This window comes from Myotis lucifugus, unplaced genomic scaffold, assembly GCF_000147115.1.
Source record: "Myotis lucifugus unplaced genomic scaffold, Myoluc2.0 scaffold_951, whole genome shotgun sequence".
In the NCBI taxonomy this organism is placed as follows: Eukaryota; Metazoa; Chordata; class Mammalia; order Chiroptera; family Vespertilionidae; genus Myotis; species Myotis lucifugus.
Window position 1 is genome coordinate 147,750 of NW_005871999.1, and position 17,354 is coordinate 165,103.

The 17,354-nt window shown below is 50.2% G+C and overlaps 1 protein-coding gene and 1 long non-coding RNA gene across 2 annotated transcripts; both read left to right on the forward strand.

Annotated features, from left to right (window-relative positions):
* The first annotated feature begins 535 nt into the window (after positions 1 to 535).
* On the forward strand, positions 536 to 5,992 carry LOC102437170 (zinc finger protein OZF-like). The gene is made up of 3 exons (XM_023747686.1): positions 536 to 674; positions 2,793 to 2,916; positions 4,204 to 5,992. Exons 2-3 carry the CDS (start codon positions 2,796 to 2,798, stop codon positions 5,655 to 5,657), a joined length of 1,575 nt encoding a protein of 524 aa, XP_023603454.1. The 5' UTR covers positions 536 to 674; positions 2,793 to 2,795; the 3' UTR covers positions 5,658 to 5,992.
* Positions 5,993 to 8,255: 2,263 nt separating this feature from the next.
* Positions 8,256 to 15,149, forward strand: LOC106695215. The gene is made up of 3 exons (XR_001346284.2): positions 8,256 to 8,321; positions 11,591 to 11,706; positions 11,791 to 15,149. It is a non-coding gene; the product is annotated as an uncharacterized LOC106695215 (long non-coding RNA).
* Positions 15,150 to 17,354: the final 2,205 nt, after the last annotated feature.

Consider the following 17,354-nt stretch of genomic DNA (forward strand, 5'->3'; position numbering starts at 1 on the left):
TGTGAACAAAGAGGGACCTTGAGCCCCGAGGGCGGCGGGCATCACCCCCCCGGGCGGGGCCAGGGCCCTGAGCAGCCGGAGCCCCTGGGTCCTGGGGTGGGTGCCCGGCCCTCAGCCCTTTAGTTCCCACCGGTTCCTGCGGGTGCAGAGCCGCTGAGGGGACGGGGCTGTGGGGCTCCTGTCAGGGCCTCACTCTCTGGTGGCCTCTGAGGTCGTGGGGTCCTGGGGCTATCGGCCTCTCTTCTTGGGGGACCTTGGACCTGGGGACCTTGAAGGGACACCAAGCCCAGAATCCTAAGCCCAGGTCAAGGGTCAGATGAGTGGCAGCTGGTTTTGGCAGCCAGTGGAATTGTGTGTGACAGGTCCTTCCGCGCATGGGCTCCAGAAGGTGCAAAGGCTTGGAGTGCAGACTAAGCTGATTCAGGGACGAACAGAGGTCCGTTTTTTTAAAAACAGGAACTGGAAACAGTGTGACAGGAACCAAGTGCAGAGGAGCTTTGTGACCACTTGGGTTTCTGTTCTGCTGGTGATGGGGTCATTGGGGTCATGGGAGCAGTAGAGCAGGTGACCTGTCCCAGGTCTCATTAGACTCCCTGTGGCTGCAGCCTGATGCACAGGATGGGTGTGAGGACGGTGGTAGGAGGCCCAGGACGGAAGCTGCTGTGATAGTGCTGGTGAGTGTGAGGGTAACTGGATCACAGTGGTGGTTGTGGGTGTGGAAGAAGCAGTTGCATATGGATCAGGGTTATAGCTGTGGTCACCTGGATTTTCTAATTTTGAGGATTGGAGAGAGAGGTAAGAATCAGAGATGATGTGAAGGTTGGATTTAGCACCTGAAGATATGAAAGCACCATTAACTGAGAAAGAAAAATTCATAGTCAGAAAAGCAATGTTCATGGGGAATGTAAAATCTTATTTTTTCCTATTAAGTTATGAGATATTTCAGAGACCAGTCAATGACTATCTGGAACTCTGAAGAGTTCAAGATGAAGACTACTTAAAAAAATAACCATCTGCACCAGGGAGGAGTTGAAGGTCACCTGCTTCTATTGGAGGTAGAAGAGTAATTCAAAAAAGGTTAGACTTTGCCTAGTGCATATTTACGTCTTTTTTTAAAATATATTTTATTGATTTTTTACAGAGAGGAAAGTAGAGGGATAGAGAGTTAGAAACATCCATCAGCTGCCTCCTGCACACTCCCTACTGGGGATGTGCCCGCAACCAAGGTACATACCCTTGACCGGAATCGAACCTGGGAACCTCGAATCCGCAGGCTGACGCTCTATCCACTGAGCCAAACCGGTTAGGGCCATATTTACTTCTTAAACACTCACCCAGATTTCTTGTGACCCTTTGTGTGGCCTGGGTGTTGCATCCAGTTTGGTTGATTTGCTTATGGGCATGAGTGGGCATCTGTGAGACTCACTGGGCGTGGGGTAGAGGGACACAGGCTGTGAGTGGAGAACGGACATCAAATGCAGCAGCAGTAGAGGTGGGCTCTGGGTAACTGAGATCTGATGTGGTTCTCAATAGGTGAGGTTGAAGGAAAAAAACAAGTTGGGAGGGAGGCCTTCATAGCAGAACTGAAGGCTTTGTCTTGGGTGTGGGCACTCAGAGTCAGGTTAGTGCAGTGGGGTATTTACTTAGGAGTTTAATTTGTTCCGAGACCGAGCTCGTTAAGGAGCTCCTTAACTCAAATTACTCTATCAACTCAATGCAAAAAATCGGCCAAGAGACAGGTGGTATCTCAAAAAACTCGTTCGTCGGGACACTCGTAAGTCAAGACCCCACTGTACTTGATACTGTTTGAACTTGCCATGCAGTCTCTGGAACACACATGCTGAGTAACGACTAAGTCCAAGGAGATGTCTATGGGAGCTGGGGCTACGGGAGTGCAGGTGTGAGAGGTGTGGGAGGAGGAGTGATGTTCTGTTGGAGAGGGAGTGTGAATTCATGGCCACAGATCCCTGATTTTAACATAGAAGGAATGAAGGTTGAGTCCATTTCTGGTGATAACTGGGGAATTTTAGGGTAATTCCTGAAAAGACTGGTGTTGTGGCACTACATGCCAGTTCCAGAATTTAGGTGTCATATAGGTGCACACCTGCCTGTGGTTGTTGGGCTGATACAGTGATCAATGGGATAGCAGACATCAGTGTCACCTGGGCTTAAAAATCTCTACTGGCTTGGGGAAGGGAGAAGGGTAAGAGAGAAATACATTACAGAGGAGGTGAGTTAGAAGGTTGAAAAGGTGATTAGAAAACAGCCCCTCCTCTTCATGGTGAATATGTTTTGCCTTTAAAGTTTTGACTCTGGGAATGAAGCTGTATGGAAGAAGTGTGATACAAAGAATTATGCAAAACAGGTAGAGCAAAGTGTTGGCCTCAGCACCCTGGGCCTGGAATCGAATGGGTGACGAGTGATACCATGTTTTTCAGGGTCTTGGAGGGAGAATTTGTTGGACAAGAAGGATATTGCCCCACAAGACCAGTGTCAAATCACTCTCATCTCTCCTTATGGCCAACATTTTTCTGTCCCCTGTGTTGGTGACACCCATTGCCCTGACCCTAAATGTGAGGCCCTGATGTTAGGTATAATCAATTTGGGCATCTGCTCTATTGCTGTTTGAAGACACAGTATCAGTAGGAATATAAGGAGACAGTGACTCTGATGGATGCAAGGCCTACTATTTTCTGTGATGTGGGGAGTGGATATGGAGAGTGGGAAGTATGACAAAAGTAAAAGCTTAGGAGAGAAGCTGATCATGGACTGAACTGTCCCCATCACGACAGGATATGGACTTTGAGGACGTGGCCATTGCCTTCTCTGAGCAGGAGTGGGCGCTCCTTGGTGAGGCTCAGAGACTTCTGTACTGCGATGTGATGCTGGAAGTGTTTGCGCTCCTCTCATCTGTAGGTAAGAGCTTCACATTGTCTCAGGGTCGTGAGGTGATGCCCTTTTTTCCTTTATTCTCAAAACATAGCTTTCTCTCTCCCACAGCCAGACCACCGGTTCTGCTAATTTCCGCCACTGTCTTGTCAAATATGCTGTGGCTGCCTATGCTGAGCTGTGTGGAGAGCCCTGACCAATGGACTCCATGAACATCCCTGACACCCATTGCCTCAAAAAGTGCAGAAAGTGTATGGAAAGTGGGAGTCTTACAGGCAGTTAATGGGTCCCACCTTCCTCTTCCTCTCCCTGGGAGGGTGACAATATGCATATTCATTCCCTTCTTCCCCCTTCCTCTAGGGAAAGGTGCTTTATGACAGCCTGTGCCAGGTTATGTTCTTCACTTACATGAACCGTGGGCTATTCTTTTAAAACCCTTCTTCAACTGTTGTTTGTAATATTACCTTAGCTGAGTACTATTGTGGGCCACATTGCTGTGAGCCAGAGCTGGCTGCTTTCCTCCGTTGTCTTTAATTAATACTTGGAATAGTTGGGTTTATGCATCGGTAGAGTAGAAGATCAGGAAGAAACCTGGTTTCCCCATTGGGTGAACATGCAAGATGGTCTCAGAGAAGGTCTGGCCATACTGAATGTCAACTGGGTGAAGGTATCACATAATGGTGGTGGTCAGATGGTACCAGGAACCTGCTAATTTCCATCTGTGTTTAGGGAAAGGTGCCACTGGCTGCCCCCCATTTCTACCTTCTCTTTCCTATACTTGACACTTTGCTGTCTTGGATTTCATCTGTGACTTCCTGGGTTATGGCTACCTTCACCTTTGTCACCATTTTGCATCATCTGTCCCTCTGCACTGCTCCCTGTGCAGTATTCTCCTACATGGACCTGCACATGTGTTATGAGGTGCACATACATGCTTAAGTAGTCGTCAAAGACCTGCTACTTGCTTATTGAATTTTACTTGGAAGAAGACATAACCATCCTTCTGCACAGCTTGCCCCTGTCATCAGCAGACCAGCCCTGCTCAGCACTGTTAGCAGAGGCCTGAGCTGTAAATGCATCTTCTCTTCCACGTGGTCCTTGCCATGTGTGTGTCATGGTTCTGGTGAGGTCTTCCCTGTTTTGTGACCTTCAGAGGCCCAACCCTTCACAGCAGCTTCTTATTAATTCTTCCTGCACATCTCTTGTTTTCAGACAATGTCATACAACCCAAATATTATGTGCAAAACATTTTCGCAATGGAATTTCCCGTCACCACAATCAACATTCAGTTTCTGCTCATTTCTCTCTTTTCAGGTTGCTGGCATAAAACGGATGATGGGGAGGCCTGTTCTGAGCAGAGTGTATGTGTACAAGGAGAGTCACAGGTCAGGGCTTCTGAGACAGCTCCAGCAACCCAGACGACCCTTCGGTGTATGTGGTGTTTCTCAGTGTTCAAAGATATTCTGCGCCTGACTGAGTCACAGGCAGCATACCTTGAGCAGAAAGCCTTCTTCAGTGACGCATGTGTGAGAGACTTCTGTTTGAGTGCAAACCCTCACCAGCAGCAGGGGGAAACCAGTGGAGAGAAGCCCTGGGAAGAAGCTGTGGACAGGGCCTCGTTTGTGACCTGCTGCAGCTTCCGATCTTGGGTGCCTTCAACCAATAGAAAGGTTGGGAAAGTCTCCCCAGGTATCTCAGGGCTTCTCCAGCAGCAGGTAACTCTCAACACTGGGGAGCCACACAGTGCACGTGAGATTTCATGGGAATTTGTGAGTGGAAAAGGTCATCACAATTGGGGTGGACATGAAAACGCTGCCAGCAACAGCGGGAAAGTCATTCGACATCAGAGTGTCTGCTCTGAAGAAGTGAATAATGAGGGTAACAAATGTGGGGAAGTCTCCATACGTACATTTAACCTCAATCGACGTAGGAGAGTTCACACTGCAGAAAAGCCCTATGAGTGTACTGATTGTGGGAAGTTCTTTAGAAAAAGCACTACCCTCATTGAACACCGGAGAGTTCACACGGGAGAAAAGCCCTATGAGTGCACTGATTGTGGGAAGTTCTTCAGGCAATGCTCTAACCTAACTCAACACAAGAGAGTTCACACTGGTGAAAGGCCCTATGTGTGTGGTGATTGTGGGAAGTCATTCAGGCAAAAGTGTGCCTTCAACAGTCACCAGAGAACTCACACTGGTGAAAAGCCCTATGTGTGTGGTGATTGTGGGAAGTCATTCAGTCAAAAGTGTAGCCTCAACGTTCACCAGAGTGTGCACACTGGTGCAAAGCCGTATGAGTGTAGTGAATGTGGAAAATCATGTGGGTCCAGTCTTCATCTCCTTAACCATAAGAGAATTCACACTGGAGAAAAGCCATATCAGTGTACTGATTGTGGAAAGTCATTCAGTGAAAAGTGTAACCTTAAGAGTCACCAGAGAACTCACACTGGTGAAAAGTCCTATGTGTGTGGTGATTGTGGGAAGTCATTCAGTCAAAAGTGTAGCCTCAACGTTCACCAGAGAGTGCACACTGGTGCAAAGCTGTATGAGTGTAGTGAATGTGGGAAATCATGTGGGTCTAGTCACTGTCTCCTTAACCATAAGAGAATTCACACCGAAGAAAAGCCATATGAGGGTGGTGATTGTGGGAACTCCTTCAGCCAAAGCTCTATGCTCATGGGCCACAACAGATCCCTGTTATTAGACACCTGTGTGTTTGTCTTCCAGCCCTGCCTTTTATTGCCTCTACAATCAGGCAGTTCACATTGAGTCTCTGAGCCTGGTTTCCTCCCCAGGAAATAGATGGTTAAGCCATGTCAGCTTGTGGAGAGGATTAAATGATATAATTCTTGTAAAGCATTGAATCCAGGGCCTGGCACGTGTAGGGCACATTCAGTAACTGTTAGCTCCATAGCTTCACAATGTGTGCTGACTGCAGACATGCACACAATGTAGGAAAAGTCTACTTGTTAGTCTTTGTATCTTTTCAAGTTTTCTTTTTAAATGAATAGCATAGGATTATGTATGTTCTCTCATAGCCGGCTGTTTCTTGTAAAAATGTGAAATTTGTAAATCAGAAATAAAACTCTGACAGTTGGAGTGGGTCTGTTGTGTGAGTGTCATCTCATGCACAGAAAGGTTGCCTGTTCGTATCCTGTTGAGGGCAGAAGCCAGTTTCCTGGCTAGATGCCATGGGGGTGGGGGGGGGGGGTGCAGGAGGCAGGCAATCAGTGTGTCCATCTCATTTCCTCTCTAAAGGTCAATTAAAAAAAATATATATATATAATCTCCATTTAGGTTTGCGGACTTCTGGAATAATAGAAATAACACTTCGCATCCCGAGGAGCATTCTGAGCTTCACTTAATCTGAAATATTTCTAAACATGAGAACAGTTGCAGACAACACCCTCGAGATTCCAGAGTCAAGACCCCAAATCCTAACGTTTTATTTCCCAATGCCACTGCCCCCCTAGCCCCCCACCCCAACACCAGTGTTTACAATGGTCAGTGCCTGGTATCATCATGCCATCTGCATGGCCATGAAAAGTACATTCCCCAAAGAGCAATATGTGTAATGGTGGCTGGGTTTAGCCAATGAAAACCCAGGAGAAGCACATTATGCCAGTGCTTATTGGTTTGGGCGGGACTTCCATTATCTTCCACGTGGTGGTCATTTTGACCTCTTTGTTGTGTTTATGGAGGCAGAGGGTCCAGGACTGGGTTACAACCAGGAAGAGGCCTTATGACAGCGGCCCGGCTGTGCAGGGTGTGTCAGGCTTGTGGAGCCCCCACTGGGGGGATTAAGGCCTCGGTGCCTCCCAGACTCCTCTCTCCTCAAAGGGTTCAACTCAGCCTCATCCCATGTACCCTCCATCCAACGGTGCTGGCGCGTGTCTGGTTCTGCAGCCCAGGTCACAGTGTCCAGAACAATGAGTCCCTCGTGGGTGATGTGTCCTGTGGTGGGGGAAAGGGGCTGTGGGCTGCAATGCCTCTGTGAGGACATGGTGGTGCGGCTGAGCCAGGAGGGACCCGCAAACCCAGGTCTGTTTTGTGTCTAAAGGCGACAGCAAGCAGAGGCGAAGTTGTGTGTGAGGAAGCCAGGGTCATCGTTTGCCATGATCAGTAGATGAACATTGTGTGAGGGAGGGTTCTGATGTTTTCCCAAAACTGCCCAGAGAAAGAACAGACTAGAAGGGAGAGGCCAACAGGAGGGGCTGCAAGGAGGACCCTGTAGGACAGTGTAGGTGATGAGGTCACTGGCAGTTGTGCACTGGACTGACCGCTGAGGGCTGCAGGCATCACCCAGCCCGGGGCTGGGCCAGGGTCCTGAGTAGCCTGAGGCCCTGGGTCCTGGGGCCAGGCCCTCAACAGCCCTTTAGTTCCCACAGGTTCCTGCGGGGGCCGAACCGCTGAGGACACTGGACTGTGGGGCTCATGTCGGGGCCTCACACTCTGTGGCCTCTGAGGTACTGGGGTCCTGGGTGCTGTCCAGCCCCTTCTTATTTTGGGACCTGGGACCATGAAGAGACACTCAGCCCTGAATCCTGAGTCATGTGGGTGAGGACACTAGGGGGCGCCAGCTCCCCTTCTGCAAGTTCCCGGATCAGGAGCAGGTGGGCGGCCAACAGAGACTGAAGGAGGAGGACAGGGATGGGGGGCAGGGAGGACGGCTGTGGGGGGCAGGGAGGACGCACGTGACCAGCCGGGCGGGAACCAGGTGCCATCACCCCCCAACACGCGGCAGCCTCCCAGTCCGAAGGGCAGGGGAGCTGCAGGAGGAGGGGGAAGGACAGGTCCTGGGAGAAGGCCCCAGCTGAGCCCTATTATACATTTTTAAATAAAATGTAATGTGTATTTTTTATTGTCGATGGTGTTCAGATGTCTCCCATTCCCTGTGCCTATGTCCTTTGGGGGTCTCTCCCGATCCCCCCTCCCCTGGGGGGGCCTGTCGGTCTGTCCCCGTGAACCCGGCCTCTGGTCCCATCTCCTTCCCCAGCGCCCCTGGCAGCGCCGCATCACCTTCACTCCCCAAGGTCACGGCCAGGGCAGCCTGAGAAAACTACATCACCCAGAAGGCACTGCGCCCGCGTCCGCTGAGATAGGCGCGTTTGGGTTCCTGCACTTTCGGTTAGGGCGGGACTTCCGGTATCGTCCTCGGGGACGGACGTTGTGGCTTCTGGTAACGGACCTGCAGGGTTCGGCGTACGCGCGGCTGAGCGTTGGTGGCGCGAAGGAGGGGTCGGGGGAGGCAGCGTCGCCGCTGCGCAGGGCGGGCCTGAGGCCGGTTGAGCCCCAACACCCGGGACGGGGGTTCCCCAGGCTCCCCGCCTCCTCTCCGCCGACAGAGTCCCCTCGGCCTCAGCCCATCGGACCCTCCAGCCTCGGGGCCCGCGCCGGTCGGGTCCCGCCGCCCAGGGCGCAGCGTCCAGCGCAGTGAGTCCTCGTGGGGCCCCGGGGTGTGAGGGGAGGGAGGGCGCCGGGCTGCGGGGCCGCCGGGGGAGGCCATGGGGGGCTGAGCCGGGAGGGGGGCACCCAGGCCTGGTTTGTGTCTAAAGGCGACGGAGAGGACGAGCGGCGGGTCCGGGAGGAGGTTCACTTCCTGCTCCGGGCGCCGGGGCCGGGGGTGGTTGTGAGCAAAGAGGGACCTTGAGCCCCGAGGGCGGCGGGCATCACCCCCCCGGGGCGGGGCCAGGGCCCTGAGCAGCCGGAGCCCCTGGGTCCTGGGGTGGGTGCCCGGCCCGCAGCCCTTTAGTTCCCACCGGTTCCTGCGGGCGCAGAGCCGCTGAGGGGGCGGGGCTGTGGGGCTCCTCTCAGGGCCTCACTCTCTGGTGGCCTCTGAGGTCGTGGGGTCCTGGGCCGTCGGCCCCTCCTCCCGCCCTGGGACCTGGGGACACTCAGCCCAGAGTCCTGAGGCCACGGCTGGGGCTTTATGACGTGGACCCTGGTTTTGACAACGGGTGGAATGAGAGGTGGGGGTTCCTCCCAGGCACAGGGATCAGAATGGGCAAAGGCTCATTCGGGGCTGGGACTTGAGTGACGGGTACGTGGAGAGATGTTGGCTGTGTCTGCTGAAGGGACATCAAGTGCAGCAGCAGTGGAGGTGGGCTCTGGATATCTGACGTCTGATTGTGGTCTTTTGTGTGTTTATAAAAATTCTTTATTGTTGAAAGTATTATATGTCTCCTTTTCCCCTATTGACCTCTCCTGCCCACTCTCACCCTCCAGCACAGGCCTCGCCCACTACTGTCTTCGCCCATTGGTTATGCTTATATGCATCTACACAAGTACTTTGGTTGACCTCTTCCCCCTCCTCCTCCTCTCCCCTGTCTTACGTCTGAGGTTGACTGTTCAATGCTTCCATGTCTCTGGATTTATTTTTGTTCCATTTGTTTATGTTGTTCGTTATGTTCTACAAATGAGTGAGATCATTTAATATTTATCTTTCTCTGATTGGCTTATTTAGTTTAGGTCCATCCGTGCTGTTGCAAATGGTAAGAGTTCTTTTTTATAGCAGCGTAGTGTTCCATTGTGTAGATGTACCACAGTTTTTTAATCCACTCATCTGCTGATGGGCACTTAGGCCGTTTCCAAATCTTAGATATTGTACATGGTGCTGCTGTGAACATAGGGGTGCATATACAGTCAGTCCTCGGGTTATGTGTAGTCTGACGTAGGTCATTTTGTGGTTACGTCACCATCTCCCATTTATTATAAAACAAAAATTTCCATCATTTCGACATATGTTCATGTGTCCATTATGTTTGGGGTTTTTTTGTTTTTTTTTATTTTTTATTTTTTAAATATATTTTATTGATTTTTTACAGAGAGGAAGGGAAAGAGATAGAGAGTTAGAAACATCGATGAGAGAGAAACATCGATCAGCCGCCCCCTGCACATCTCCTACTGGGGATGTGCCCTCAACCAAGGTACATGCCCTTGACCGGAATCGAACCCGGGACCCTTCAGTCCGCAGGCTGACGCTCTATCCACTGAGCCAAACCAGTTTCGACTGTTTTTTTTAAAAAATATATTTTATTGATTTTTTACAGAGAGGAAGGGAGAGAGATAGAGAGTTAGAAACATCAGTGAGAGAGAAACATTGATCAGCTGCCTCCTGCACATCTCCTACTGGGGATGTGCCAGCAACCAAGGTACATGCCCTTGACCGGAATCGAACCTGGGACCTTTCAGTCCGCAGGCCGACGCTCTACCCACTGAGCCAAACCGGTTTCGGCTCCATTATGTTTTTTATTATTTATTTACCACAAGTAATGGTCAGGAATTGTTATCTTTCTTTAAATTTGTTTTCAATGTTTCACTTATTTACTGCTATGTATGTGCTCCATGTGAGTGATGTAGGTGCTTATGTAGGTGCGTTTCAACTTATGGCAAAAGTCTCGTTACATCGAGCCATAGGAACAGATCTTCGAAGTAACCCAAGGACCTACTGTATTCTTTCTCATTGATGTTTCTGAATTTTTGGGATATATTCCTAGAAGTGGGATTACTGGGTTAAATGCAATTTCCATTTTTAATTCTTTGAGGAAAGTCCATACTGTTTTCCCTCGTGGCTGTGCAACTCTACATTCCCATCAGCAGTGCATGAGGGTTCCTTGTTCTTCACATTCTCACCAGCACTTGTATTTTGTTGATTTGTTGATGATAGCCATTCTGACAGGTGTGAAATGATACCTCATTGTGATTTTGATTTGCATCTCTCGGATGATTAGTGACTTTGAGCATGTTTTCATATGTCTCTTGGCCTCGTCTGTATGTCCTGTTTCAAAAAGAATCTATTTAGGTCCTTAGCCCATTTTTGACTCCATTGTGTATCTTTCTTTTGTTAAGTTGTATGAGTTCCCTATATTTTGGAGATTAAATCCTTATTGGATGTAACAGTGGCAAATATGTTCTCCCATGCAGTGGGCTCTCTTGTTGTTTTGTTGATGGTTTCTTTTGCTGTACAGAAGCTTTTTATTTTGATGTAGTCCCGTTTGTTTATCTTCTCTTTAGTTTCCATTGTCCTAGGAGATGTATCCGTAAACATATTGCTACGAAAATTGTCTGAGATTTTGCTGCCTATGGATTCTTCTAAGATTCTAAGATTTTTATGGTTCCTGTCTTAGGTTTATGTCTTTTATCCATTTTGAGTTTATTCTTCTGTATGGAGTAAGTAGGTAGTGCTACATGCCAGGTACAGAGCATAGATGCCATTTATCTACCCACCTGCCTGTTATTTAGGGCTGTTAGAGTGATCCATAGGAACAAGATAGCATACATCAGTGTCACTTAGGCTTGGAAATCTCCATGTGGGTGGGTAAGGGAGAAGGGTAAGACAGAAAGAGATTATGGAGTTGGTAAACTATAATTTTGGAAAAGAGGTGATTAGGAAACAACCTGTCCTCACAACAGCAGATTTGTGTTATCTCTGAAGTAATGCCTCTGAGAATGAAGCCGTGTAAGAGAAGTGTGTTTCAAAGAATTATGTGGAGTAGGTACTGCAAAGTGGTGGCCTTAGCGCTCTGGGGTGGGGGCGAAAGGGTGAAATGAAAGAAGAAAGCGACTTTGATGAGACCAAATCTTGGTGTCTTCTCTGATGTGAGGAGTAGAGGGAGCCACTGGATGTGGAGGGTGGGGAGTATGATGCATATAAAATCCTAGGAGAGAAGCTGATCAAGAACTGACTGTCCCCATTACCACAGGATATGAACTTTGAGCACGTGGCCATTGCCTCCTATCAGGAATGTGGGCTCCTTGATGAGGCTCAGAGACTTCTGTGATGTGATGCTGGAAGTTTTTGCACTTGTAGCATCTGTAGGTAAGACCTTCACATCTCGCTTAAGGTCCTAAAGTGATGTCCTCTCTTCCTGTATTCTCCAGCGTAACTTTCTCTCTCCCACAGCCAGTCCATGGACTCTGCTGACTCACCCCCTTGTCCACCGTGCTGCGGCTGCCAGTGCTGGGCTGTGTGGAGAGTCCAGCAATGAATTCCTCGAGCATCCCTAACACCCATTGTTTCCCAAAGTGCAGAAAGTGTCTGGAGTCAAGAGTATTACAGACAGCTTCCCCTCAGAGGTATGGACAGTCATCCTGAGGGAGCACCAAGCTGGAGGGCATCCTGCCCCTTCTCTCCTGGCAGGTAGGCCCGGCTGGCCTCTGATTATCGGGAGATGGTGGTCTTTCTGAAGAGATCACTTAGCACGTCATCTCGGCAACTGGGGGAGTGTCCTCCAGAGAAGAGAGGAAGAACTGAAAGCAGACGTAGGGCAGGAGTGTCCTCAGAGAGCCCTCCCTTTCCCTACCCGCCTCCCCAGATGTCTCCTGTGCAGGCCATGTGGCCAGGACCACAATTTCCAAACCTACTCGGCCTGTTCACAGCCTAGCATCACCCCAACATACAGAGCACCCTTGGTCAGGATGGCTAGGGCTTGGTGGCTGGTTCAGTGGAGGCACATGTTCGGTCAAGGCTGCCTCTGTTGGGAGCCCGTCCCTTTCGTATTAAGTCCCCAGGGCCTGGGGCAGAGAAGGACAGTGACAAATGGGGCTGCAACATGCCGAGGTGGGGTGATCTCACCAAGGCCTAGAAGCAGAGGCAGCAGGGAACACGGAGCCCTGGGGTCAAAAGTGGGGCTGCGTACTTCACAGCTGTAGTATGAATGGGAGCCCCTGGCTGCAGACGTGAGCTGAGGTCCTGGGTGGCCAGCCCTTGCTCCAACCATGGCTCAGAGGGTGAGCCCTGAGCACCTGGGAGAAAATCCTCATCTCTGCATGGTGATTTTGACCGCAAAATCAGTTTTACCTTGTATTTTGTGCTTTTCTCCAATCTCTGAATTTTCTACCATGAACATATACTCTTGTCAAAAGTAATTGAAGAAAAAAATTGGGGAAAAAACCCTGAAAAGACCTTCAACTACCTCATAGTAAGACAGGCGATGGACTCTCCAAATACAAGTGAAAAATGCATGTGGTTGGAGTTCTGGGAGCATTAGGACAAGGCTGATTTGTACAGCATCTCGCTCCAGGCCGCCTGAGGACTGTAGACCCAGAGCCATGCCCACTGTTGGGATTCTTGCTCCTTCCGCACTCTCCCAGGACCTATCCCCCAGCCCCCAGCCACTCAGTGTCTGCACTCACCATAAAGTTTGAAGCACCCACCTCTTACCACTTGAAATCGGGAAAATTTGGCTTTAAGTCTTGTTCAGTGGACCAGACAAGCATCCAGTGTATGAAGTCAGCATGCGGAGCAGAGGAGGAGATGTGCAGACAGCAGCAAAGGCAGAGAGAGCTCGAGTTCCCAGCTGGTCGCTCGGGAGAAGGTGGAGGACAGCCCAGCACTTGGCAGCCCAGGAATCAGAGCGGATGCATGAGATCAAGTCAGTGCCGCATCCACTGAATGGGACAGTGTGATGGTCACGCATTTACTTTGATGGGGACCTTGTTTTATGGTGACACTGCTTTGCTATTGACAGGACCGTGATCATGACGGTCATGAGCACCATGATTATATGGTGAATGTTAACTGTTCTCCGACGTTGTGTACAAAGGGCACACCTCCTGACCACTGACCTTGCTCTGCTCCCAACATCCGTGGCTTGGCATCTGTTCTTCTAGTCTGTGTTCCCCTCTTCCCACAGCCCACCATATAATAACCTTTCTTTTTAAAATAAAGTCAAGTGGAAATGGTGAGTCGATTTGAGGGGAAAGATGTACGTAATCACAGAGGTGATAGAAGCAGGGCAAAATCAGAGAGATGGTACAAGGACGGCTGGAGACAAAACAAGGCAGTAGCTCAAGGCCTCTGGACCGGTGCTCCCAGCTCTGACAGTGACTGTAAGCTGATGTTCTGTCTGTCCACTGCTCCTCTCACTGCAGCATCCAAGATGTCGCATACCCTTAGCACAGCCCTACTGTCACTCTGGACTGAATCCTGGCTCGGCAACCTCGATCCAATTATTCAAAATGCTTGAGTGGAGCAATAAATACTTCAAAACATAAAACATGTCTAAAAGGGGACTTATCTGCAAAAGTCAACGATTTCCTGCTCTGACAATGAACTTGGAATAAAGGGCAGCAGTTTCTGATTTAGCTGCTCAAAAATAGCTCTTAAGAAAAAGTCTTAAAAATAATAAAGTCTTCCAACGGTGGCCACACATGTGATGAAGCACAGTGACCGCTGATGAGCTCTGCACTGCACACGGGCATGACCTTCACGCTGCAGGTTCTCGAGAGGGGGTAGCAGTCAGCCAGGGGACTTGCTGAGCACGGACATTGTGGGCCAAGGACCTGTGTGTGTGTCCCGAGGCTCCTGTAAAACTGCGCTGTGCTGGAGTCCGGCCCAGAGGCTGTGACCACTCATCTCTTCTGAAATCAGAGCCCACCCTGGCTACTTCAGCTTGGGGTCAGCAGGAGGCGTCCACTCTGTGTTATCTGGCCTTTAGGTACTGGAGTATTCTGTTATTTGTGGGGGTTTCTATGTACTGTTTTTTTTTGTGCTTTTTTATTTAATTTCAGAAATAAGGGAGGGTATATCGTGAAGACACTAATAAAGGGAAAGGTTCGGAAACCCTTAGCGTCGAAAAAACTGAGAGGCTAGTTAGGAGAGGGTGGCAAGTCAGCGGATGACCAGAATCTTTTTCTTTTTTTTTCCAGAGCACTGGGCAGAAATCACATCGCATCAACACCTGCCGCGGGCCTTCGTGATGCTTTGTTTTAATTAAACAGTCGGATTCCCCTAGTCCGCACCAGTTTTAAGTCGCCTGCTAGGCGCCGGCCAAGGCGAGGCACCGCGTGGAACCACGGCCCTGGGGGCGGTCCCGGCGGGGGATGAAAAGACCAGAATCTGAGACATTTAGACAGAGCTGGGCAGCCTACGGGAGACTTGTCCTTGCTTTTGCTTCTCCAAAAGTGACTCCCTTTGCACCCAGTTGCTAAATTGTTATCCCCGGATAACCCAAGAGAGAAAGGAAAAAACACCCACACGATAACAAATGAAACCACATTTCCTAAATGTACTTGGGAAATCAGAACCCTCTCCAGCTCAGGAGTGATGGAAACGTTACACACGGCAAAACCAGAATCAGGACTCAGTGAGTCATTGATGCTCTGACGCCATTTAATGAATGTAGTGGCACCTTGTGCCAGTGCTTTACTTAGCACGTGAGGAGAATTCTATATTTCTCAAAAAGTATCCTCGTTTGAAGTATAAAGAAAGTAGAAATAAATGAAAACAGTGAATGTAAAGGTTGCATTGCAGCTAACGGGAAATGGAGGCTTTCCAATGTCACAAGAAGGACCTCATCTGGGTTCTAATCCTGGCTCTGCCGCGGAGCAGCACTGTGCTTACTCAACTCGCTTCCTTTCCTCTTCGATGCTTCAATGTCCCTGTCAACAGGAGGGACAAGTGGGAGAGCGGAAATTCTGTGATTTCAGCAGAGAGGCCTTGCAGGACTCATGGTGATTTGACCTCAAGGCTGGGCTGGCACAGGACTGTGTGAAGGCCCAGCACCTGGGGCTCAACCCCAGCCTAGGGAAAGCCCTGCAGGACAGAGGCCGGAAGTATCGGGGACGGAGCCACCCCAACACCGTGGCTGCTGATCTCTGGAGAAGGGAATGTGTTTGTGAATCACCCTGGGGTCCAGTGACTCCAGAAGAATATAGGGAAGACTGAGTTCCTGTGGTTGAAGACTATGAGTGCTGGTCCAGGTGTCTGACTCAAGCTTCCTTCCCAAACAAATACATGGTTTTCTAGGTCCTGAAACCTTGAGACAAAACCTGATACTCCTGCTTTAGTGGCTCTAAACCACAGACTCTCTGTTCCCGTAAACAGGCTCATGGCCAGCTGGCTTTGCCATCCCTCACAGGAGAACCCTGAGGGCAGGACGGAAAGAAACTCTGAATTGGCTCAGTGCTGGGAGGGACCTGCCATGGAGTAGAAGATGCAGACCCAACAAACTGCTCACTGCTCTAGATGCTACAGCTTTCCCCACTTGTGAACATGCAAGCTTCCTGTTCTGTGTTTAAGTTACTGCTGCTTGAATCAACTCACTTCTTGGGAACAGGATCCTGGCACTTCTGTGGATCCGTAATTCTGTACTCTTCTTCCTTTATTGAATGTAAGCCACTGGACTTGTCTCTATAAACGGAGGTGAAAGAAAAAACATACTTGACTCAAAATTGACTCACTGGCCCAGGCTGGGAACTGGCAGAGAAAAGCCGGCATTTTTCTGGGACTCAGACATCACGGTGCTCATGACCATCATGATCATGGAGTTGGTAATAGGGAGATGGAAGCACGTGTCGTGGGTCTGGGAACCCTACATGTCGACAAGACCTGCTGAAGCATCTAGGAACAGGCTGTACATCATCTCAGGAGAGCAAACCTTGAACCATCTGAACCTCAGCTCAGAAATGCCTGGGCCTTGACAGGTCAGACCCTGGTTCTCTTGCTTGAAAATGATTCTGCTGGGTTGAGGCAGCTGCTCAGGCTCCTTCGGCCTTGAAGCTGATGAGGTCCCACCTAATTCGAGGGCTCTTCTGAGAGTCACCATGAAGTGAGCAGCCCGTGAACAGTGATGGCTCACAAACCGCTGGGCCCCTGACTGCTGACCTTACTCTGCTCCCAGTATCTGTGGTTCGGCGTATGTTCTTCTAGTCTGTGTTCTCCTCTTCCCACAGCCCTGCTGCTGGGCCTTATGCTAGAGCACTTTCCTGTCTGGCTCTGACCGACCCCCCACCCCTAGGCACACAAACTCATGGAGCGCAGGCCCCACAACCTTCCCCGGGCTGCGGAAGATTCCGCTCGGAGCAGACCCAGGAAGCCTGCCAACTCCCTGGCCTCCTGCAGACACTGTCTAATGCAGAACCATCATCAGATCATCCTCCTGGTACCAGGCCCTGCTCTTCTAGAGAGCCCATTTCAGGCCACAGTCATTTCTACTCTAAAACTATAGTGTGGTTTTCCGCCTGCCCCAGCCTTCCGTTCTGCACTGCCTGTACTTCCCTGCACACAGACCACACCACGCTCCAACTTCACCTCCCCCGCTCCTGCCCCACTGGACAGCCTTGTCCCATCCAGGTCAGCAGCAGAATTCCAACTCCCACCACCTGCTGCCTTCTCTGCCTCCATAAAGTTCCTCAACACCTATGTGGTGTGCACACAGCTCTGCTCACAGCCCATCACGTCTCCTGGTTCCTGGCCATCGGGTCACTGGTTCTGCGGGCCTCACGGGGCCTACACCACAGCCAGGTGTGTGTCCTGTCGGCAGAGGGAGGACAACCACGGCACACCCACAGCCCTCCTCCAGCCCATCAAGGGGAATCCAGACACAGGAAGGGCTCAGCCTGTGAGGTGGATTCCTTCCCTAGGTACCCCTGTCATGTTTTTAAATTGAAATTAATTGCAGAAGCAGATTGAGAATTGCCTGGCAATGGGCAGTGTCTTTGAAAAGCCAACAAAAGCCAAACACC

Coding starts and splice junctions, on each gene's coding strand:
- LOC102437170 (XM_023747686.1), top strand. CDS start 2,796: ATGGACTTTGAGGACGTGGCCATTGCCTTCTCTGAGCAGGAGTGGGCG. Junction 2,917..4,203: donor TGCGCTCCTCTCATCTGTAG/GTAAGAGCTTCA, acceptor CTCTCTTTTCAG/GTTGCTGGCATAAAACGGAT.